Source organism: Leucopleurus acutus (genome assembly GCF_964270905.1).
Source record: "Leucopleurus acutus genome assembly, chromosome: 6".
Taxonomy (NCBI): Eukaryota; Metazoa; Chordata; class Mammalia; order Artiodactyla; family Delphinidae; genus Leucopleurus; species Leucopleurus acutus.
In genome coordinates this window covers 32744748-32768547 of record NC_139149.1, presented here as the reverse complement: position 1 = coordinate 32768547, position 23800 = coordinate 32744748, and the positions used below count along the sequence as shown (strand labels likewise).

Sequence of the window (23800 nt, the reverse complement as noted above, 5' to 3'; positions counted from 1 at the left end):
GTATGCCTAGAAGTGCTGGAATGCACAACACTGAAGGGGTTAATGTAGAACACATATAGGCAAATACTGTCAACTATTTTATTCAAATGTTTGGAACTTAAACACAAAATCATCATTAAGTTTTTACAAAATGAGGCATCTGTCACTTGAATGGAAAAAAATATTTCAGAAATTTGTTTACAGAAACGTAAAAATATGAGGCCTCGAGACAGATGTGAACATACTCAGTAACTCGTCTTGTCTGTCAGTCTTCCTCCGAGCCAAAGATCTTACTGTACTCGCTCAGCATGAGCTCGGCGATCTGGTTCTGGTACACCATGTGCACCGCCATGTTCCCTGTCTCGTTTTCAGCTCGCAGAAGGGTGGGTCCAAATACAATCCCTAGGCTTTGTGTGGACATGAGGTTCTTGGATGCCTCGGCCACTATCCTATGGAGAGAGAGAGAAAAAAAAGACCCATTGGAGTTTGAATAAAATTGTGGCTACTTTTGAATTATAAAGTTCTGTGCTCTTGAATCCTTTTTCTTCGTTAAATTTCAACTTAAAGAAGGAGAATGAGGGCAGTGATTGGCTTTGGCAAAACACAGAATGCAACACAAGCAAAAAAAAAAAAAAAAAAAAAAATTCAGGTTCCAGAAATACTACTAGACCACAGCATTATTTAATCTTCTACTCTGTGTGCTTTACTGTATGGAAATAGAACCTATGACTTTTGGGGGGAGGATTCTATCCCCATAATACCTGGCCATTGTGGGTGCTTAATAAATGTTTGTGGAATGAATGAATGAATAAATTAGCAAAAATGAGAAAAATTACTGTGGAGAGTTAACAAGATTCAACCTGTGAAGTGGTTATAGTCAATGGAGGAAACATGCACAGAATATATAAGAAGCCAAACACACAAAAAATAGAATAATAGACACATAATTCATGATGGAAGGACCGAAAAAATAATTAAGTTTTTAGTGATTAGCATGAGTAAAGTATTCCTGACAAATGCTAATTGCAATATGTTTTGTAGAGAGGGTAGGTTCTGGGACATTTAGGTGTATAACAAAATTCTAAGTGTCCCCACCCATTTTACTCAATTTAGCTCACATCTCAATAAAATGCAGAAGACTGTAGCATTTGCACAGGAGAAGAGTCCCACTGGAATCAAAGAAATGTTTGCTTATGTGAGGACTGTGGAGAGCTGGAATACCAACGAAACATTAGGATGTAGTTTTATTACTGGTAATGTCTTGCCTGCTTCAACACGGGACTCTTAAAAAGAAAATAAAGCCCCCTCCTATCAATTGAGACTCTAAAATTTAAAAAAATAATGCTTATTCTCACCATTAAACCCCCCTTGGTTTTATATTAAAATTAGGTTTTAGTGATGTTAGGGAAATAGGGAGAGCACATGGAAGGACAGGGTGCTAAGAAATACTGTACTCTGCATTCCTGCAGAACACCGACCCAAGGGAAATATAAGCTCAGAGAATAAAGTGGGGCAAAACAATACTTTACTGCAAGGCAGTGGGGCATCCAGTCTCAGAGCCCACTGGGCACTGGTTGAGCTCTAGCGGACTCTGTGTTTGGTCTGTGTGGGCCTACCTAGTTCCCACTCAGAGGAGGCAGGAGGAAGGAAGACTTGCTCTCTTTCCATCTCTCCACAAACCCAGATCTCTGACATACCATTTCGGTGACCAAGAGCCCATGCCTTCTCTCTCCTGAAAGAGACTGAGAAGGGCCAAAGCCTTCAGTTTGTGACTCCCCACAAGATGTCAGCAAGATGTCATTGACCTGATCAATATCAGTAGTAATCAAGCAAAATCAAGTATTATTCTAAGCAATTTTATTTATTTATTGGCCGCAGAGGCATGCGGGATCTTAGTTCCCTGACCAGGGATCAAACCCGCACCCCTATTCCATAGTGGAAGTGCAGAGTCCTTACCACTGGACCGCCAGGGAAGTCCCTATTATTTATTTTTTACTTAATTTGATTTTTAAATTGAAATATAGTTGATTTTATTCTAAGCAATTTTTGGGTCTCATTTAACTTCATAACAATCCCATGAGGTAGTATCTATTATTTAAGCCCTTTTGACAAACGAGAAGACTGAGGCCAAGAGCGGCAAAGTGCCTGATATCACACAGAGCTGAGGCTCAGACCCAGGCAGATGGGTTGCAGCTCCCGTGGAAACATCATTGCCCTGGGGTGTGTTATGGCTCCTATGCTTAATAACTGGGCTGACATGCCACTCTACCATCTTGCACATGGTTATTGGTCCTTCCATAAGGGGGTCTGGAGTTTTATTCCTCACAGTAGCATTGTGATTGACAGCCTGGTTACAATGGATTTATTGTGGGGAAAATTACTCTTAAACTTGGACTGAATATTCAAGATATTCTGCCTTCCATTTTCACTTTTCTTCTCCTTCAAATGGAAAGCATTTGTACCTGTGCGTAATGTTGGCATGACTACGTTTCTGGAAGGGATTCTCATATTTAAAGTATCAGTGAGTTATCAGAGACTTCAAGTTTAGAGTTTCCTTTGGAATGTAAGAAACTGTGCCACTTTGCTACTACATTTACCAAAAGTCTGTAGAATGATTTTAAAACACTCTCCTAACCTGGAGTAGGCACAAATGGAGTAGGGCTTTGCTTCTCTTTAATACACCTATTTACCTTGGCTTAAAGTCTCTCTTGAGCCTCTCCCAGGCCTCTTGATTATAAAAATCACTTGTATGATTCATTGTGAAGGAAGACAGTTTTTCTCTTTTGGATTTAAAGTAATACCTTTTTGGGATGCTAACTCATTCATTGACTATGCCACAATAATAATTTAAAATTTTGTTAAACATATATGGAGAGAGATAACATAAGTGATCAATTAATTAACTATTAGGTAAAAGTTGCTTTGAAAACATTACCCATAGGTAGCAAAGGTCTAGGCTGATAAGAATTATCTATCAGAGAACAGGGCTCAGAAGGCATGGGGCATGAAGAAGGTAAAATTAAAAGCAAAAGTCTAGGGCTTCCCTGGTGGCGCAGTGGTTGGGAGTCCGCCTGCCGATGCAGGGAACGCGGGTTCGTGCCCCGGTCTGGGAAGATCCCACATGCCGCGGAGCTGCTGGGCCCGTGAGCCATGGCCGCTGGGCCTGCGCGTCCGGAGCTTGTGTTCCGCAACGGGAGAGGCCCACGTACCGCAAAAAAAAAAAAAAAAAAAAAAAAAAGCAAAAGCCTATTTAAGTATGAAGGTGAATGGCTGATATAGGGCCAACAGGGGAGAAGAAGAACATTAGGACCTGGAGTCCAGGGAGACTGAAAGGGGAAAGGGGTGACCTCAAGACAGATTGATGATGGGAGATATAGTTTCCTAGTTAATAATGGCTATAATTTCAGTCAATAGCAGGAACAATGAGATTTGGGGTATAGCTGGGAACCAGAATTGTGTCAAACTCAAGGTGAGGCTAGAAATCAAGGGACGTCCAAAAGCTGATTATTGGAAGGGACAGTTGTGGCTGTCATTATTGGAGATTATGGGGGTAGAAGCTGGAAGAGGTCTAGGCTATCTGGAGGAACTGGCGTGACTGGAGGGGTCTCCAGGGCATACAGGAAAGATATAGCTGGTGGGACTCGAGCTGTGAGAGGAGAAAAAGAAGGCTGAAATGGGATGAGATTATTTTTTAATTTTCCCAGTGTTCTTTATATTTTTCCTGCTCAGCAAAAGTCCTGATCTGAGAATCCAGAGCAGGACCAAATCTAGAGGAAAGCAAGGCTGAGTTTCAATGGAGTGAAGAGTAGGAGGCTACAGCGGGCTGTCAGAGCCCCCTGTGGGAAAGGATTCGCTCTTGGCCAGTGGATCATGGGAGAGGACTCCTGTAATGGATTTCTGCCAAGTCATCGGTTTCCTAAATTTCCCATGGACAAGTGTTCACTTTGAGCTCTTCTGCGTGTGTAACTGTGGAACATTCATGCCATCTCAACCTGTGTTATTTGTGTCCATTTCTCTTCACACTCTCCATGTGACTTTAATAAAACCAGTTTTAACTAATGGGTGCTTTCAAGTAATCTTGTTACATGTAGATTTTACCAAATAACACTTAGTGTTGTATTCTGGTTATATTTGCATTACTGCAGGTTAAATTTTTTTAGCAGCTTGGAATTTTTTCCAAGTTGGGAAAATTAAGTTACTTGCAATAACTTTTAGAAAAATCAAATGTAGTTAAGAAAGAATGTTAAGAAAATGTGGATATGTATTATACAGAATGCATGCTTTCTTGCCTATTCTCTGTTACAAAACGTGTGCTTGTGTGTGTGTGTGTGTGTGTGTGTGTGTATGTATTTCATTGGCAATTTATGTTCTGAATATCAACCAACCAGTAGTTGGTATATTGAGAAATCAATCAATCTTTAGGTTAGAAAATGCTGAGGGTGAAGACTATTTTGGGGTCGAAGTCACCAACTACCGAACTATATGATTCATGTAGATAGACAAAAATATTCTCACATCAACATTCACATTAGATTAAACCCCTTTATAGTAAAGAGTGGTGATAGATATTTCTAGCAAAGAAGGCTCCCAAACTGGGGATGTCTGGAAAATGTATTCATGCTGTTATGGATGTATTCATGCTGTTATAGACTTCACTATTCAAATGTGAACTTACTTACGCTGTACCTCAACAGACTCTTAAATAGTTAAGTGGTTGATTTAGGACCACATAAGTAGTCAACCACAATGTCAAAATACAGCTAGAATACAATCCTACGAAATTATTCAAATCTCAGTTTTTTACCTCAGATCAATGGGTGTCATAATTTCCACTCTCACTATGGGGACTATCTGGGCATTGCAAGTGTCATTATTTCTGAAGGCTTCAACTAGTAAAACATATGTAGAGGAGAAATAGAGGCTATCGAAAGAAATAAAAGCCCTGCATGGAAAAAAATGCAATCTAGTATGTAAGATGGAAAACTCTCAAAAACAGTAAGTTGTACTTCCAGTAGTTTAAAATGCAGTTGAGTTGTATTATTGGAGGGGAGGATCTGATTCAGAAACCAAATACATTTTTACTATGGGTTTGGCAGTACTTCCAAGACAGCTTTCACTAAAGTGAGTTCTGCAAAACACCATCTCTGTGACATACTTCACAAAAATAGCAATCTGGAGTAAGAAAAGTTTTGGAGAAAATTATATGCCATTTTTCCTTCTTGGAAATTTACAATGCACAATAGCATAATAAAGGCTCTGACAAGTCCTGCAGAAAACTAACCCTGTTCATCTTTGTGTAACTCTTGTGCTCCCTAACTTACTTGCACGTTGTGGATCCTCTTTCTTGAGAGACAATAAACAGCATACATTAAGAAATGTTACTTCTAGTGTGCTTTGCTAAGGATCTACTAAGTCTGAAACATTACGGATTTTACCCTCCTATGCCACCCAGGCTTCAGAACTCCATAGCAGCTAATTCAAAGAGGTCAGATTGTGGTCATTTCTGGCAAGTTCCACCCCTCTGGTAGGGCTTAGATTTCATCTGGCCTTAAACTCCATGACAGTGTTGTAAATTCTGAGCTACAATTTAACCTGTTTTCAGCAAAGAAATGAAAGAAGCTCCCTTTTTAGGACAAAACAAAGGCCAAAAGGCAAAAGACCACATCTGAATGAGAAAGGTGAGAGCAGAGACATGGTTGAGAGATTACCATACAGTAAATTGATGGATGGTAAGAAGGTGCAAAAACATTTAGATCTTAGATCAATATTTGGAAATTCTTCTACATGTTTGTTTACTCACCATTAGATTACTCCCAAGAAATCCTTATAGCAAAGATACGTGATTTGCAGCCACAAGAAAAGCTCAAAGTTTAGTACCTGTGAATGCTTGACTAATAGGAAAAATACCCCAAACTGCAACTCTTTTGAAAAAGGCTATTTATTAACACTGCTTAGTTTAAAATAGCCTGACAAAAATAATTATGATTTTATGAATTCTTCACAAAATAGCACTTGATATGTGTTCATTTTAAAAGAAACTCTTATACCGCTAAGTAAATTCAAGTTTATAAAATCTTGAAGTGGGTAAGAATTCATTTTTCTGGCAAGAGATCAAAAAGGTGATATACAGTTTACAGCATAAGAAGGAAAAGAAATACCAGAGCTACTTTTTGTTGGGCCCAAATGGACGGAGCAATGATCCATCAATTTTAGATTATTTTAGAAACAATCTATAATCCAGAGCTATAGATGCTGGACCCCAGGCAGAAAAAAATCCTCAGAGCCTTATGCTGGGTAAGTTTTTCCAAAAGTGAGCTGAATTGCTAACTCAAAGGAATTTCTTAGTTGCTTAAAATCACAGCCAAATGATTCAAAATGAAAGAGAGATTTACTATAAAACTAAAAATTAATGCTGAATTAAGAAGACCAAAGCATTTAATAATAGTCCAGCTCCAAACAGATATATGGATGCAAACTTCCTTTTAAGTTTGTGCTTTGCTGTTACCATAGTGACTTGCAAAGCAAGTAGAAAGCCACATAATTGCCTGCAGAACAAGCCTCAGGTTATTGGAGGTGTACTAAAAATATTCCCTTCCCTATCTCTGGATTGCTGTGATTTTCCAACAGACATAACTTTAGGATGGTTTAACTTGAATGGGGAAAGTGCGGTGGTAAACGTACTTTTGCCATCAGGTCACACTTGCAAAATACAGCTCATCCACTGTATGTGAAATGTTAATTGTGACTTTGACCATTTCAGTGAAGAGAGGCTGTTAAATATAGAATAAATTTTCAATGTGCTCAACTTATGTTTCCTATGTGCTATAACTACTTTGGGGCGGGGGTTCCATGCTAACCATATGCTTGCCTACTCTCAATTTGCACAAACTATACTGCTGTCTACACTGGCCTTTTTATTTTTTTTTAAAGACTGGGGACTTAGCAGGAATTCTACCTTCTCCCTTAAAGTCATGGCTATATGTTAGAAAATTTTTCAAATATTGCAAAAGCAGAAGACCATTCAGAAATATTTTTGCATTTAATACTAATGTAGTTCAAGGCAGTGATTCACTGGTGATTCAGTCATTTTTTATATGCAAATTTATAAATTAATTGATTTAAACTAATTGTAAAGTCTTCAATTTTATACTTAAATATCATATTATTGTTTTCCAAAGTAAGCAAAAAACTATCCTCCTAAAAAGGAATTACTGCTATATTCTGACATTTTTGCTTTTAAATTATCTTTAAAGCTACGTGTATGTAATTCTTTCAAAGCACATCATGGAAAAGGTACTTTATATGGCAGTCGCACATTCACAGGTAACATGGCCTTATTCTTTGCATTTATTGAGTACCCTCTTTGCATTGATTTCATTGCAAAAGACTGAAACATTTTCAATTATTCACTTGTTTCATATTTATATTGATTGGCCATTACAGGGAGAGTCTAATGTATCTTTAAAGCAATATTCAGAACAATAAGATAGGAGGAGTGATAAAATAAAAAAAAGTGACTAGCCCATAGACTTCAAAATGGCTTATTTCTGGTCGGAATATGTATTCTATAAGGTGATAACAACCATGGATAAAATGGGATATCATAGCCAAAGCCCTTACATAGTAGATAATATCAAAAGGAACACTAACAGTAGTTACTATTTGTTGAATATCTTTTATGTATTAATCACTGTGCTTCAAATATATCACAATTTTCAAAGGTAGACTTAAAAATCAGCTTTAATTTCTTTTGTTATGATTATAAAGTAATACATTCTATTAGAATTTGAAAATTTAGTAAAGTATAGTAAAGAAAAAACCACACCAGCAACTGTGAACAGTAACTCAAGGTACCCATTATTCATTCATAAAAATCTGTTACTCAGTAGACCTGCTATTACTCAACACCTGCTAGGTGCCTGATGCTGTTCTGGATGTTGAGGATGGTGCAGTGAGTAAAACAAAATCCCTGCCCATATGCAGCATACAATCTAGCGGGGGAACCAGACAACAAACAATACACTAATCAGTATACGGTGTGATTTCAGGCACTGAGGTACTTCAAGAAAAACTAAGAGAAGTGGTGGTTCTTCCACTGACGCTGGGAGCCTTTTAAACGTTTGTCCTGGCCTAGAATCCATCCCCAGAGATTCTTCTTTACCAAGAATGAGTGGAGCCTGGCTGGCTGTAGATAATACAGCCCCTAGATTATTCCACTGTGTAGAGAGGTGGAAAGTGCACATGTGGCAGACAAGGTGCTCAGAAGTTCTTTCTAAGGAAGGGACGCTGGGGCAGAGAACAGCTTATGTGCACACACCAAGGGAAGGAAAACGCCAGGCAGGGAAAAGTAGGTAGAAACCCCAGTGGTGAAGTTGGGCTGGGTGGTTCTAGGAATAGAGAAGAGGAGAGTGAGGCAGAGAAGGTAGGAGATGCTGTGGGCGGACCCATGGGCCTTGGTAAGGATTTAGGACTTAATTCTAACAGTGATGGGAATTCAACCTTGGGTTTTGAGCAAGAGAATAACGCTGCCAGCATTTAATATAAATGTATAAGTAATTTATTTACATATACATATTCAAGAAAATACTTTCTATATAATTTTGTAGTCACCGTTTTTCACTTCTATCATGAGCAATTCCCATGTTTTATATAAGTAGTATATATTTTTTACTCATTATCTTATATGGGACAGAATGGGCTGTACCCTATGATTTCTTAGTATAAGTGAAATTGATGTATTAAAAAATCTTTTTGTACTCTTTCTCCACATTTTGGAGTATTTCTTTAGGCAGTGGTTTCCAAATGGGGCAACTACCCACTCCCACTCCCCCTATTAGGCATTTGTGATGTCTGGAGACATTTCTGATTGTCATGACTGGGCGGGGTGGGGGAGTTGAGTTGCTATGGTATCTAGTGGGTACAGGCAAAGGATGCTGCTAAACATTCTACAATGCACAGGAGAGTCCCCCAAACAAAGAATTTATCCAGCCCAAAATGTCAATAGTGTTGCTGTTGAGAAACCCTGCCTCAGGGTAAAATAGTAGAAATGTAACAATTAGATCGATGGTTCTGAAACTTTACCATTCATGAGAGTAATTTGGAAACCATATGAAACACAAGTTTGCTGAACTTCACCTTCAGATTTTTGGTTCAGCACCTCTGGAGAAGGACTTGAGAATATGCATTTGTCACAGTTCCTAGAGGTGATACAACTGGTCCCGGGACCACACTTTGAGAACTTGTGCTAGATTAAGATATTGGTTCTCTTTTCTTAAAATATGATAACGTGGGATATGTAACATGACAACCCATAGTCCTGTTAGCATTATTATCACTTGGTTTTATTCTTTTTAAAATAATTGCTAACTTGATAGGTGAAAAATGATTGTCATTGTTTGAATTTAGGATTCTTTGAAGTTAGGTAATGGGGAAGAAGTTAAGAAAAGAACAGCCATGTGGATTTTTTCTTCTGTGAACAATTGTTCATATCACCTGCCTTTTTCCTATTGAGAGCATATCATTTTATTTGTTTACTTAATCCACTTACTTATTTTGTATAACAAAACTAACACATAGTCTTTAACAGTGTGCTAATCAGGAGTATGTAGAATAAAAAGGTAAAATACTCTGGTTTTCTAGTCAAACTCCTTCATGATAATTCTAATTAACAGATGGGTGTTCCTTCTGGATGCTTTTCTATCTATCCATCTACCTATCTATCTATATATATATATTTTTTTCTTTTTAAAAAAGTACATAATATGGTACAACTTGCTTTATTCCCCCTTAACTATATATCATGGGAATCTTTCCAAGTCAGTACATATAAAAATACCTCACCCTTTAAAAAAAATGTTGTTACATTTCATAATATGGAAATAATTTATTTAACCATTCCCCTGCTGATGGACTTTCAGGTTGCTTCTAATTTTTTGCTGTTACAGACAATGCTACAATGAACATCCTTGTACATATAGATTTGTGAGTTTTTTATGTATTAAGATGCATAATACTTCATTACTTTTGTTGTACTTATATCCTCCCCGTTCTTTTTTTCCTTAATTTTGTTTATTTAAATTTTGTGTGGTCATATCTAGCACTCTTTCTTTTGGAATTTCTATCATTGTTTTTGTTATTATAAAATTCATCCATTTAAATAAATCAGATAAATGTCATTAATATTTTTTCCTAACTTTAAAAAATGATTTCATTTCATATCCTCTAATTCATCTCAGTATATTTTACTGTTTGAAATGTGATGGTAATCTCTATCTTCTTTTTCTTCAAAAGCTAGCTGATTCCCCCAACCACATTTCTTGAATAAATTTCCATTCTCCATTGATTTGTGATGCTACCTTCCTACAACTCACAGACACACACACCTGGTATTTTTACTCTGTGGATGATTTCTGTGTGTACTCTTAGCTAGTACTTTGCTGTTTAAATCATGATAACTTTAATATACATTAGGAATCTTCCCATTTTTTTTCTTTTTCAGATGGGAAGGAAAATGTTCAGATGGACAAAAGGAGCCTGAGAAAGATTGAATAATTTGACCAACATCATGTAGTTAAGTGGCAGTAGCACCTAGATGAAGATGCAGATCTTTATTACTCTGGGAGATAGATATTCTTTCCACAAATAACTAAGATTCAAGAATTTGGGGTTTGAAATCAAGGGGTTTCTTAATGTTGAGGCCTGAGGCCTGAGGCAGACGTGGAAGAGAAGTGAGTCAGAAAGTTGGCACAAGTCTTGGGTGACATATTTTGATTTTTTAATCACCTAACTCACATCCAAGGATATATTTATAGGGATGAGAAGGATGTTCAGGTGGAAGAAAAACCAAATGAATACATATTATCTTTTTCTCCAGAATCACACAGTGTTTTAAACTTCTGAGAGCATTCACTTCTCACTGTGAAAAGAAACGCACTATTTGTGAGATTGGTTGAGAGTTTCAGCTATTGTTTCCCTTAGCTGTTTTCTCTTAAGCTTTAAAATGGTTTTAGCCATTCAGATTTGACCTTGTCCGCAGTAAAAGAAGTCTTAATTTTTATTCCCTGAGCTCTGTTGATCTACCAATAACCATGGATAATATCACCATCCTGGGAAGACACTGCCCTGGATTTAGGGGAGAAAGGCTAGGAAATGTATTACATGTTGGGAGTATTTTTAGAAAAGAAAAAAAAATATAAGACTGTTTATTATTCTTTACTTGGAATTTGTCCAATAAGGCAGTTAAAACACTAGTATGAGCTAGTAACGTTTTATATAGAACATTGGGGGTGTGCGTGGGTCAGCATTAATTAGGCCTAGCAGAATAAGGCACCTAATTATAAGACATTAGTGGAAAATACAGAACTTAAATATTTGCCTTGTGATGTTAGATAAAACTAAAAGGAATACTATCAATATGCAAAGTCAGGATTCATCAACCTCTTTTTTTTTTTTTTTTTTAATTTCTTTTCACATAGGTGAGGAGAACAGCTATTTCGCTAAGGGCATCTATCAAATCTTCAGCAGTTTTCTAGAAAATTGTTTCCTTATTTAAAAGGTCCCAGAATAGCTGAAAGAGAATCACTTGTAGTTTGGGTGTCAGCATTCATTCGTCCACACTTAATTTTACTTTCTGAGGAAAAACAAGCTTTAGATGTTTCTCACAGTGACTTGACTCTGAGAGGCTGCACAAATAGAGGCTCCAGGGTGAATGTGTGAAGCAGAGTGACAGGCTCCTCAGTGACACAGGGCAGGGACTGATGGTGTTTTGGTTTGGAAAAAAGAACAATTAGGGAAGCCACGATGACTGAAAGCAAAAAGCCATGATATGGAAGAAAAAGTCTACTTTCCTCTAGTAAATCCAGTTCCTGGAATTGGCCCAGAGACAAATTTCACCTCCATACGACGAATTAGAGTTATGAAAATAGACTAGACTCCTTCAAAAGATTCACAGTTATTATAGAAAATTTAGAAAATGTAGATGAGTCAAAATAGAAACTAAAAATCCCTGATAAGTCCATCACTTAGATATTACTATTATTAATATTTGGTATAGATTTTTCCAAGTGTATACTAGAAAAATAGGGGGACTATCTATCAAGGTTATTAAACATTCTGCACTTAAAAAGAGCCTGAGTTCCCCATCAGGAGGCATTCAGAGATGTTCCAGATTCCCGTATTGAATGGCAAAGTGAATGACATTTAAAGTGTGGTTTGGTTTGGGCTTCCAGATTAATGACGAAAGAATGAACATTCTGGGAAAGTCAAACTATCGTTAGAGATGAGGTGGGATAATATATAATAACTGAGGTTTCTTCCCCACCCTTCCTAATGCCTCTTTCTTTTCTCCAAGATTCAATCAGCAGCATTTTGTCTTCAGTGGAGGGACGGTACAACAGAAAAGCAGAGAAAGTGCTTTGGATTTTTGTAAGCTAGGGCATTTGAATTGAAAAGGACTCGGCCTAAGTGCCCTGGACTCAGAGTTGCAGCGATGGCTTAACCAATAGATTGGAAGGTAGATCAAGAGCCAGGCTGCCCTGCTGCCAGACAAGAGAAAGATTTCTCTGGATCGGTAGAAAGAGAGTTAAAAAGAGAGCTGAGACTTTGGTGAGGTCCCATGAATGCGGCCCAATCCTGAGTCCTTCTTATCCCCCTTCCCTGGGGATGTGGGCTGTTGGAAGGTTTGAGGATTCTGAGATCAGATAGACCCATATTCCCCTCCTTGGGGAAAACCTAGGGTTATAAAAAAATTCCAGACTTCCTCATGTTCAGTGTATCAGGAATAAAGACAAATTACCGCATGGTGTATCTACGCAAGGGTGGCACAAGATAACTCCACAGTGTCTGTCTGACCAGTGACTGAAACCAAGACCTGGAATTGGAAGTTGGGGATGATGACAGAAAACCAGAAGGAAATGAAGACAAGCCAGGACAGGTGACAAAAGCCAGACACTTACTACCCTGCTTATCTGCTTTACTACCTTTCTCTAGTAGAATGTAAACATCTTAAGGACCAGGACTTTATCTGTTTTTGTTTAGTGCTGTATTCCTAGACCCAGATTAGTGTTTGGCACATAGTACTAGGTGCTCAGTAAACACTTATTGAAATACTGTATAAACGGATGCTCTCCCTGCCCCCCACCAAATGCCGAGGCCATACGTAGCCCTCCAGAACTAGAAAGGATCTAGGAAAATGTCTAGAAGTGTCTAGAAGACACTCCGAACTGATTAAATTTAAATCATTTAGATGAATAGGGCTCACAGGGGAAATTAGTTTCAATTGTGGCACAATATTTACATTTCTGGCACACTCGAGTTTCATACCTGCTCCCAGATGATAAGAACACGAAGGCAGAGATGAACAGAGATAATATTTCTTGAGAGCTAGTTAAGGGCCTGTAAGTGTGCAGGGTGCCTTTCCTTCCCATGTATTATCTGACAATGAGATTCTAACATGTACCCAGTTTGAACAAAACTGGTGAGAGGAGTTTAGAATAAAATGTAATTTTTATCTGGTTTATACTATGGATGGTTGAAGTTAAAGATAGTGACACCATTTTTCTTGGCCATCTAAAATCTGACCATCAAATTCTATTTTAGGTAAAATGCTTGATGTATCTGCAGAAATACAAACCCCTTCAAAATGTTTATAATACTTGGCTTAAAGATAGAAACTATTTGTTTTGCTTTTACACACATGAATTTATAATCTGTAGTGTGGTGGAGAAATAAATTGTGCCAGTTTCTGCATCTGTCCTTGTACATATGGACGTCAGGTTAACTCATGAGTCTATTGTTCAGCACACACCTCTGTAATCACCTGTTATGACTCAAATCTAGACCTTTTTGTGCCTCTCTCAAGTTTCATCTGCTGTTATCCATGCTGAGTTTTCATTCTTGCACATACATTTTATCATAATATTATATGTTAGTCATAAAGTATAATAATAGAGATAAGAGGGATTTTGAATTTAAAACATTGTAAAATGTGCTATAATTATTAAATATTAAAAAATTACTTCTATCCTACCAGGACTAAACCATGTGATTTGTGTGCTTTTAGTGAGTAAGGGGTGAGACTATAGGTAACCTAAGCTATTTTTAAGTGTATATGAACCAAGCATAAATTAAATAAAGTGACACCAAGGCTGAAATAATGTAAGCGAGCACCAAGTGAAACACTGCAGTGAATTCAAATTAGAGTAGTGTTGCTACTGACGGTTCCCCTATCCTGACATGCTGACTTAATCTGGCATCAGGAAGGAAGAGAACAGGATAAAGACAGAGAGCAGGATAAATAGAGAAATGAAGATTATTTTTAGTGTGATCATGACCAGGCCATTCATATTTCTCCTATAGCCTGGAACCAACCTTATACTTATTGGAAGGTGTGACCTTTAAATAGCCCTTACTTGCAAAACGACAAATATTCTAGAAGCTCGGTGTCAGCTTGTGGAGGCATCTGTCCTGCTTGCTCTTTGCGTGGAGTTTACTGCAGGGGGGGTGAAAATTGTAGATGAGCAAATGTGTTACTTATTCTTTACATTTGCAGACTTTAGGGTAAGTTCTCCTTGACAGCTCCCCGATTTCTTTAACGCGGCAAACCTTTAATCAGTCTAGATATGTTAAAATGTGATTTTTACAGCGAATTGACCTGAGTTGAGTACTTGAGTTGAAATGTGTATTTTTCACCCACAAAAGCTGACTTGGAGGGAAAAAAAAATCAGATATTCTATGATATACTTTGCCTTAGTGACAAGATGTTTTGGGGGAAATCATCCAAGCTTGAAATAAAATCTTTATTGAAAGTAATTCTACATTCATGCCAGTCAGATACATTGTAGGATTAGACCGGATATCCCAGGGGAAAACTACGGTATATGCACCAGGCAGAGTTGATTATTTGGACCTCCTGTCAGTTCTTAACTTCCTGACAATGGCTGAAGCATTCACAACCGCTACAACTCCGTTTTCATCTTTATTTTGAGAGAAAGTTAATACACTTTACCTTAACTACGCCAAATGTACTGGAAAATAACCCAGTAATAAGATACACCCCGCCTACCAAGTGATATCTGTGTGTAGAGAGCATTTAGCTGTGCATTTTAAGGAAACAAATACAAGCAGCAAATGACAGAAAGATATTGTGATTATTTTTTCTACTTAAACTTTAAAATTTTTCTGGCAAAGCCTCCTGTGTGCTGTCTTAAAATCAACAATGTATACATAATTATGGAGCCAAATAAATGGCTTTCATTGAAAATTTCCTTCAAATGGCAGGTGGGGGAGGCTTTTCAAATTATTATTGCTAGAATAATTTGGTTATCAATGTTATTTGGTGTCAAAAAGGAAGACACAGGTACGCCAGGTGACATTTGGCTCCATTTAGAGAATCAACAACAGCCTGGGATGTCACTTTTGAAAAAGTCATAAAATTGTTTCTTTGGAAATAATTAACACTGTGACTAAAGAAGAGAGAAAAAGGCATAATTTCAAATTTAGATTTATAGTCTGATTTCCTGTGAAGACAAAACATCCTTGTAGTTCTAGAGGAAAGGAAAAGACATAAACCCCAATAGATGTTTGATAATAACCATGTTCAATTTAAAAATTCAGAACTTAATTTTGTAACTCTCATCTTTTGGTTATATATTTTTAAATGCTTTGCTTGCACATTACCAAAGAATGAAAGCAAAAGGGTGAGGTGGCCCATGACTCACAAGTATAAGGAGAGAAATGATGACCTACTATCATGTTATAGAAAATGACAACATACTCCCCTAGACAAAGAAGTCTCAAGGTGAAAAGAGTATGTGTTCTGAGAACTGTATTTCCTACCTAAGTAATGCATTGGTTAAAAAACTTAAGTTGAAAAAACTTTGTTTTTAAATTCAAAAGTTTATGAATGTCCTTCAGTGGGTGAATGGATAAACAAACTATGGGATGGAATAATGGAATATTATTTGATGATAAAAAGGAATGAGCTATCAAACCATGAGAAAATGTGGACGGGGCTTCCCTGGTGGCGCAGTGGTTGAGAGTCTGCCTGCCGATGCAGGGGACACGGGTTCGTGCCCCGGTCCGGGAAGATCCCACATGCCGCAGAGCGGCTGGGCCCGTGAGCCATGGCCGCCAAGCCTGTGTGTCCGGAGCCTGTGCTCCGCAACGGGAGAGGCCACAACAGTGAGAGGCCCGTGTACCGCAAAAAAAAAAAAAAAAAAAAAATTTGGATGAATTTTAAATGTATGTTGCTAAGTGAAAGAGGCCAGTCTAAAAAGCCTGTATGATTTCAAGTATCTGACATTCTGGAAAAGGCAAAACTCTGGAGATAATGAAAGATGAGTGGTTTCCAGGAGTTAGGGGAGAGGGAGGAATGACTGGGCAGAGCACAGAGGATTTTTAGGGCAGTAGATCTATTCTGCATGATACTATAATGGTGGATATATGTTATTATATATTTGTCAAAATCAATATAATATACAGCAAGAGTGAAACTTAATGTAAACTATGGACTTTAGTTAATAATAATGTATTGATGTTGGCTCATCAATTGTAACAGATGTCCCACACTAATGCAAGATGTTAATAATAGAGGAGATTCTGCATGTGTGTTTGGGGGTGTGTGGGGCTAGATAGCATATGAAAACTGTGTAATTTCTGCTCAGTTTTCTGTAAACCTAAATCGGTTCTGAAAAATCTATTAATTAAAAAAAAGTAAAAAAAAAAAAAAAAAAAGATAACGAAAGCAGATTGCATTAATTCAGGGTCCGGAGGTCCATTTCCCTGTTTGTCTATCCTTACGGGCACACACATTTGAATGGCTTTGCACTGTATGTCAGTCACCGTAACCAAAACCATATTTAAGTTTGTTTCTACGAGGAAGCCTTTACGAATTGTATTCTGATCACTTCGTTATTTGCTTTCTTGGCATTTAAACACTCAGATTGTATTACATTATTGTTGACGGTTTATTTTTATCTCTAAGGTATTTCATGCACATATGTTTTATCTCCCTCAATTAGATTGCAAAATCTTTGAGTTTAGGTGATGTGTTACCTTCTACTTTACTCCTGTTTTCATTGCAGTAGGAAATTTGGGTATTCTATACCTTCCTGTTATTACAAATTGATTTTGCTTTATAGGTCACTGGCAGGTTAAATTTTTCCTCACCCAGATGTGTTTTGCTCAAGCAGAAAGTGAGCTGAACTGAACAAAAATGAGGTACTCCCTTATACTTTTCTATCTACAGTCAGAGCAAAGCTGTCCACAGCTACTCCTTTTTTTTTTTTTTAATTAATTTATTTATTTTTTGCTGCGTTAGGTCTTCGTTGCTGTGTGCGGGCTTTCTCTAGTTACGGTGAGCGAGGGCTACTCTTCGCTGAGGTGCGCGGGCTTCTTGCAGTGGCTTCTCTTGTTGCGGAGCATGGGCTCTAGGGCGCACGGGCTTCAGTAGTTGCAGCACGCAGGCTCAGTAGTTGTGGCTCACAGGCTCTAGAGCGCAGGCTCAGTAGTTGTGGCACACGGGCTCAGTTGCTCCGCGGCATGTGGGATCTTCCCGGACCAGGGCTCGAACCCGTGTCCCATGCCTTGGCAGGCGAATTCTTAACCAGTGTTCCACCAGGGAAACCCACAGCCACTCTTGTTAGCTTCTCTTTCTTAAGTCCAGGAGGGAAGTCAAGATCATCAGTGAAACCCTTGAGCCCTTTTCCATGTCAATCCTCTCCCTTTCTCCTTTCCCCTGTCTTCTCTTTTTACTTCTTTTGAAAAAAAAAAATTACAGAGGATGACTGGAGAATTGAATTTGGAAATACAGCAATCTTATGTAACATTTAGAGGTATTTTTTTTTGGAAAAGAGAATTCAGTAAGTGCAAAATATCATCTGTGGATGCTCCATTTTCAAAGGTTTTATGAGGTAGTGTGAAATTACTTTAGGTTAAGGTGTCAAAAATAGAATGCAGGAGTTATGAGGTTTGTGTTGAGCAGTCTTGCTTCTTCACAGAAATGTCTACATCATCCAAATGAGAAAGAATCCATCTCACTGACCTAGAGAATTGTGTAGACATCCCTGAGGCTTACTGACCCAGCACAGCATAGGTACCTGGAGAAAAAGGTGATTCAGTGAGGAAGCCTTTGTCTCGTAAATGCACACAATTTTAATTGATGTAGAAGATCAATGTGTACGAAGAAACAGAAAGCCTGGTTTCCTCCCCTGGCTCCACTTTTTATTGCATGTAGGACTTTGGGGATTCACTTAGCCTTCCTCAGCCTCAGTTTCCTCTTTTGGAAAATCAGACAGTTGGGCTGGAAGAGTTCTAATGTCCTTGTTGAACAATTTAATGCTTAAAAAAAGCTTAAACTCTTTTCTTCCTCAAATTTGAAATGATTTGTAAGGAAAGTTGACACGCTCGGAAACACATGGAAAGCATAGTACTCCGCTGCAAAATAAGGAAACCCTAAAATTTAAGGGGTTGTAATAATATCTTAGGTATATGTGTACACGCTTTAAATATAATAGACATATAAAGGGTATGTATGTATATTTTTGCTATAAGACATACATTTATTTATTAAAATAAAGAATGAAACAAAAAGGCAGACACTGGGAATTTTTAAGGAAACAGACACGAGCCTCCTGTTCTCTTGGAAGCATAAGGGTGTGTCTGTAGTCTGCATTTTTGTTTTCATAACACCTATAAAAGAATAGCGGCAATGGACCAACAGACCTTCTCTGGCAGAGATGACACACAGGTTTGCTTTACCTGGCTGATGGTGGCTGTCTGCTCCGTGGGGAAGGACCCTGAAGTTGAAAGAGTGATGTGACCAATCAATAATGTCTACATGGGATTTGGATGGAGAATGGTGGTGTATGTGCCAGGAATGTGCCATTCAGGGCAAAAGTAATTTTGAAAGGAAATCAGATACATCTATAGAAGAATTACAAAGCCTTCCTGGATGAGAAAGAATCTGGAAACTTGAGAGGCAAGCTGTTGGGGGCATTTGAACCAAGTTGCCCTTAATTAAGTATAGAAAAAAAAGGGAAAATTGTAGCTGCATAGAGGTGTCAAAGTAGACAAAGAGTGAATTTAGATATATATGAGTTAAATTTCAAGGATAACTCTCTGAAAGAGATTTAAGGAAATATATACAAAAGATATAAATTGGTAGTCCTTTCAAATTAGAACATATATACCTGCTTCATTTTTTAAAAGAAATTACTCAATATTTATAATATGTATTTTAAAAAACCCAGTTCCCAGTGGATGTACATTATCCACCCCACCCCTATATTTTATTAACTCATAATCATCACAAGATCAGAGCTTTCTCTGGTTGTATATGAATACTGAAGAGAAAGTCATAGAAAGGAAAAATACAGTCTCTCTATGGTTAAAAAGATCTACTAATGTCAGTGGTTAAGTGGTAATTTTATTGAATAGTGATAATAGAGGGAAGACGTACAAGGCTGTGGAATAGAAGAGGGTCAGTGGAATCTATTCATTTTGTGTTTATACGTTTGTACTCTTGCATGGCGCCTCATTGCCATGCCTTATCTAGGAGGATTACTAATATGACAACACTCCTGATTTATAGAAGCCCAGTTAGGTTAAACAGTTTGATTCATTTCAATTGGATAAAAAAAACTCTTGTTGAAGCTGAATTCTTGCTTTGCAACGAACACAAACTCACACTCATTATTACTTATGGTGCTTTTCTTTATGGATGAAGTGCTTCGCAGCCAAGTAGCAGTAGTCACCAGCTGATGACCATAAGGAAAGGCAAACACTGTCAGTGGAATAACATCCTCAGCCAAGTGTTTATGTTGGATGCATATACAATACATAACTGTTCTTAACTAATGATACAAAGTTGGCCTCCCCAAGTTTCTCCTTTTGTATTATTTCTTGCCACCCATGTGTTAAGCAAGATTTTCTCAGGACCTAAGCCCCACCCTAAAAGTGAGTTCGGCTTCTTTGCAAGCTGGATTTATTCCTTCTAGCTTCCAGGGGAATATCATACATCAAATAACTGTGAGTTAGTTGTACATACAATTGTGGTGATGTGGCTGCTGATGAAGTTTCCAGAGGTGGTTCATTTATGTACAGAGTATCTGAAGCAATGAAATGACCTGGTTAATTGGGCATTTTTTAATGTGGCCCTTTAAGATCTTTTGTTTATATTTTCTTTCTGAATCTATTGGTTTATTATATTCTCAATGAAAGCTTTTTTTCTTTTCCTGCAGGCAGGGAAAACATCTAAGTCTTCCTATTAAGAACTTTATTTTCTTTCTTTTCCTTGCTCCAACTTTCCTTGCTTTAAATTTTCTCTAACCTACAATTTGGAATTTTCTCTTCAATTGGCTGAAGTAATGTTTTACTGGCATTCCTCTGACCAGATATTCCCTTGATATGTTCAACACCAAGCTGAAAGATCTGGCCAATCGCTGGGACAGAGGGAATGAGGCATTGGTACATTAGGAGAGAGATGAAGCCGGCTAGATCAGACAGAAGCTGGTGCAGCCCAGACCATGGCTCTAGGGGCAGAGAGAAGCTACCAGAAAGAGTCAGTACTGAGATCACAAAAAGCTAAGCAACACAAGTTGGCAAAGTAGTTTTTAAAAGGCTACAGCCAGGGGATGAGCCATATTTGCAGCAACGACATGGCAACTGTCTAAGACAGTCAGTGTGTCAGTCTAAGACAGACAGACATGGTCAGGAACAGCGCTACTCATGACCAAGGTATCAGGCCCTCCAGTCGAAGTCTCTGCCCCTGTTTTTCTAAACCTCAAGTGCTGTCTGGCAAGCCATCCTCTCTCTGATAAAGGAGCTAGTGTTTGTTCAGTCCTTGCCTTGTGCCACTCAAATGCATCATCTTATTTTTTTCCTGACAACAGCTTAATGAGATAGGTACTATTATTATCCCCATATTAAAGATGAAAAACTTGAGGCTCATGGAGGTTGTCCTGTGTCACACAGAAACGGTTGTGCTAAGATTTAAAGCCAGGTCCTCTGAGTGCAGAATATGAACTCTTCTTACATTGTTATCCCTCTGTCCTTCTCATACCTCACTGGTTCCTCTGTTTGCTATTCTTTCCCCCCAGTCCTGGGTCTCTTTAGTTCCCAATCAGATAGCCCTCATCTCTGTACCCAGAGCTTTGAGCCAGCCTTTCCCCCTCCTTCCCCCAGTCCCAGCTCACTTAACCCCAGCCCGGGTAAGAGCCCCAGGCCCCTTGCTTTCCTGGCAGGAGAATAAAGACAGCTGGCAGTGAGAAAAGCCTGTGAAGGAGAATATGAACGCAGTCGTGGTTATGGCTTTGCTGTCTGAGAACTCCCTCTGTCAGGGAACTGCTTTGGCTTCCCACACTTGCTACATGGACAGATGTTTTCAATTATTATCACTGACAAGCCTCCGGGCCAGGTTCCTTCTGATTGGCTGTTACAGGACTCAGAGGGGACTAAAGGAAACTGAGGCTAGGACACAAAACACCTCAGTCATCACTTTAATCATGTTTCTCCAAAGCAACTGGTTGAGTTGGACAGTTCACCCAGAATTGGAATCCTTTTGTAAACACAGACTCAATTTCCTTTTAAACCTTTCTTTCATTCTGGTTTCAATTTTTCCGCCCGTAGTTTTTCTGACATTGTAAGACAGTGAGACATTTGTCATTTCTTTACCAGTTCTTTCCTTTTGTTGTTCATCCAGAGTTTTGGGTACGTACCAGAGTATAGTGGGAGTTGTGACTTAGTGAAATTTAACCTGATACTACTAGACTTGGCATTGCAACATCATCTGCAAAAATGACCTAGGTCTGATCTGGAAGCACAAATATCATCCAATGTTTCCACCTATAGTGACCTGGGGAATGTTCTACCCTACGTCCAAAGCCACTTCTCACTTAAGTTTTGCATCAACTATAGGAGCCGTTTGACATATCTGTCCTGCATTACCAGGACTGTTGTCTAACTTTCTAGCTAATCATTGTATCAGCCATAGTTACCCTGATTTCTTTTCCTTACCATCTCTGGTGTGTCCTAAGGAAATCCAATGACGAACTGATCCCAAGAGAAATCTGAGGGAAGCCTTGGCATGGTTGAAAATAGAAAAGAATGTAGACATGGCTCTCAGAAGCAACCCTGACAACCCTCTCTTCTATGTTCCTTCTTCTTCAATGGGATTAGTTATATTTGATACCACTCAGCCTCTAACTTCTCATTATTTATTCCTTCCTTCCTATTTCTATAATTAGAAGGGAAAATTAGACTGTCAGGTGGATTAAAGCTTTCTAAATTCATTTTTATTTCCCATTCTGTCATTTATCTGGTTAGAAAAAAAATGTATTCAAGATGCTTCAGTGTTTCTGCATATTAGTTTTCATGTTCTTTTGATGTCCTGAAGTTAGGTTTGTGTGTGGTCCGTCATGCTCAAGTCTCCAAACTGCCTTGTCTCTGCTGCCATTTTAAAACAATAGCAGCAGACACACAAGTCACCAAACGTATTTGGTAAAACAGACAAAATCCACAGACTTAATCCTGAAAGCTGGAGTCTCCATGTTGATTTCTGAAAAATGTCTCCTTGACTTTCAAACCACACTCTGTATTTTAAGCCCAAAGGTAAAATATTATAGGATGTTAATTCATCCTTTTCAAAAAAGGCACATGAGGGTTAAAACATATGCTTTCTTCTTCACTCAGAAAAAAATTCACTCCAACCTTTTGGGGAGGGGAAATCACATGTAGCTCTAAAACAGCTGAAGCTAAAAACATCAAAGTTGGCATGACTTCAGTTATCACTGAATCAGGAAGATCAAGCCAAGTTCTTGAAGAAAATGGTTGAGCATTTTAAAACTAAAAGAAGTTAAAATGCTCTTTCTGAGCATGCTCGTTGGGAGGTTTTAAAATATTTTCTTTAGGTTGGCTTTATTTTGCTCATCACTTTGGAGACATTTCAACAAAAACTATCTAATTAGTCTTTATTAATATTGTTCACTAATGCCCTAGCCAAGGCCCAAGTGTCTGTCACCTGCTAAGGTGATGTTTTCGCCATGGTTGCCAAGGGACCACTGCTACTCAGCAAGGGTGAGTCGTCTTGGTCTTTCACGTTTTTGTCGTCGTTGGGTTCAGGTATTTGTGGTGGGACAAACACGGGGGAGGGTTGAGGCAGTTCCACAGCAATACAGTACATTGAATATAGCTGCTAGATCCTTGCCTGTTTTGACTTTTTCTCTCAATTATCCACAACTTCAGTATTTCCCCCCCAAAATGGGTAGGATGGTTTGAGTATTTGAAAAACAAGAGGCAGTTTAAATCAACTCCCAAGCACATAAATATGGTCCTTGAAATGGAAACTGAACAGACCCTATGTTCATGGTTTTCTGATAGAATTTCACTCTCTTTTAGGCACTCAGTAGCTCATGCTGTGCTTCTGACAGTTTGGGGGTCTGCATTTATTTTTCAATAAGACAGTCACTGCTCTTGCTTTACCTGGGATGAGATCAATTGACAGACCTGGAGGATCATTGACACGGAGCTTGTTATCACCACCATCCGATACTGTCTCAAGATGTAAATTTGTCAAATGGTATCAACAGCTTGGTGAGAAGAGTGCTTCTTGTAGCAGAGCCCTTTTACTAGTTTCAGCACTGCAGTTTCAGGAATTTCTTTACTGGAGCTCTCAGTGAAATCCTCCAATAGCATTTTTGAATTGCAATATCTTGCATGTATAATGGCCCAAGGGAATTGCCTCACTGGTGAGATTACTTCTACACCTGTCTAAATAGCATCAGATCTATAAATTGTCAAGAGGAAAGGCAAGAGGTAGGGTCTGACA

The 23800-nt window shown here is 38.4% G+C and overlaps 1 protein-coding gene across 1 annotated transcript in view; it reads right to left on the bottom strand.

The window, feature by feature from the left end:
* Positions 1-244: 244 nt before the first annotated feature.
* The window catches only part of ARHGAP15 (Rho GTPase activating protein 15), a gene marked incomplete at its 3' end in the record, with an annotated part of 621352 nt that continues 597796 nt past the window's right edge, over positions 245-23800 (bottom strand). Inside the window, exon 14 of the mRNA XM_082841317.1 lies at positions 245-428. Within this exon, the coding sequence (XP_082697443.1) occupies positions 245-428 (184 nt within the window). The remainder of the gene's footprint in view (positions 429-23800) is intronic.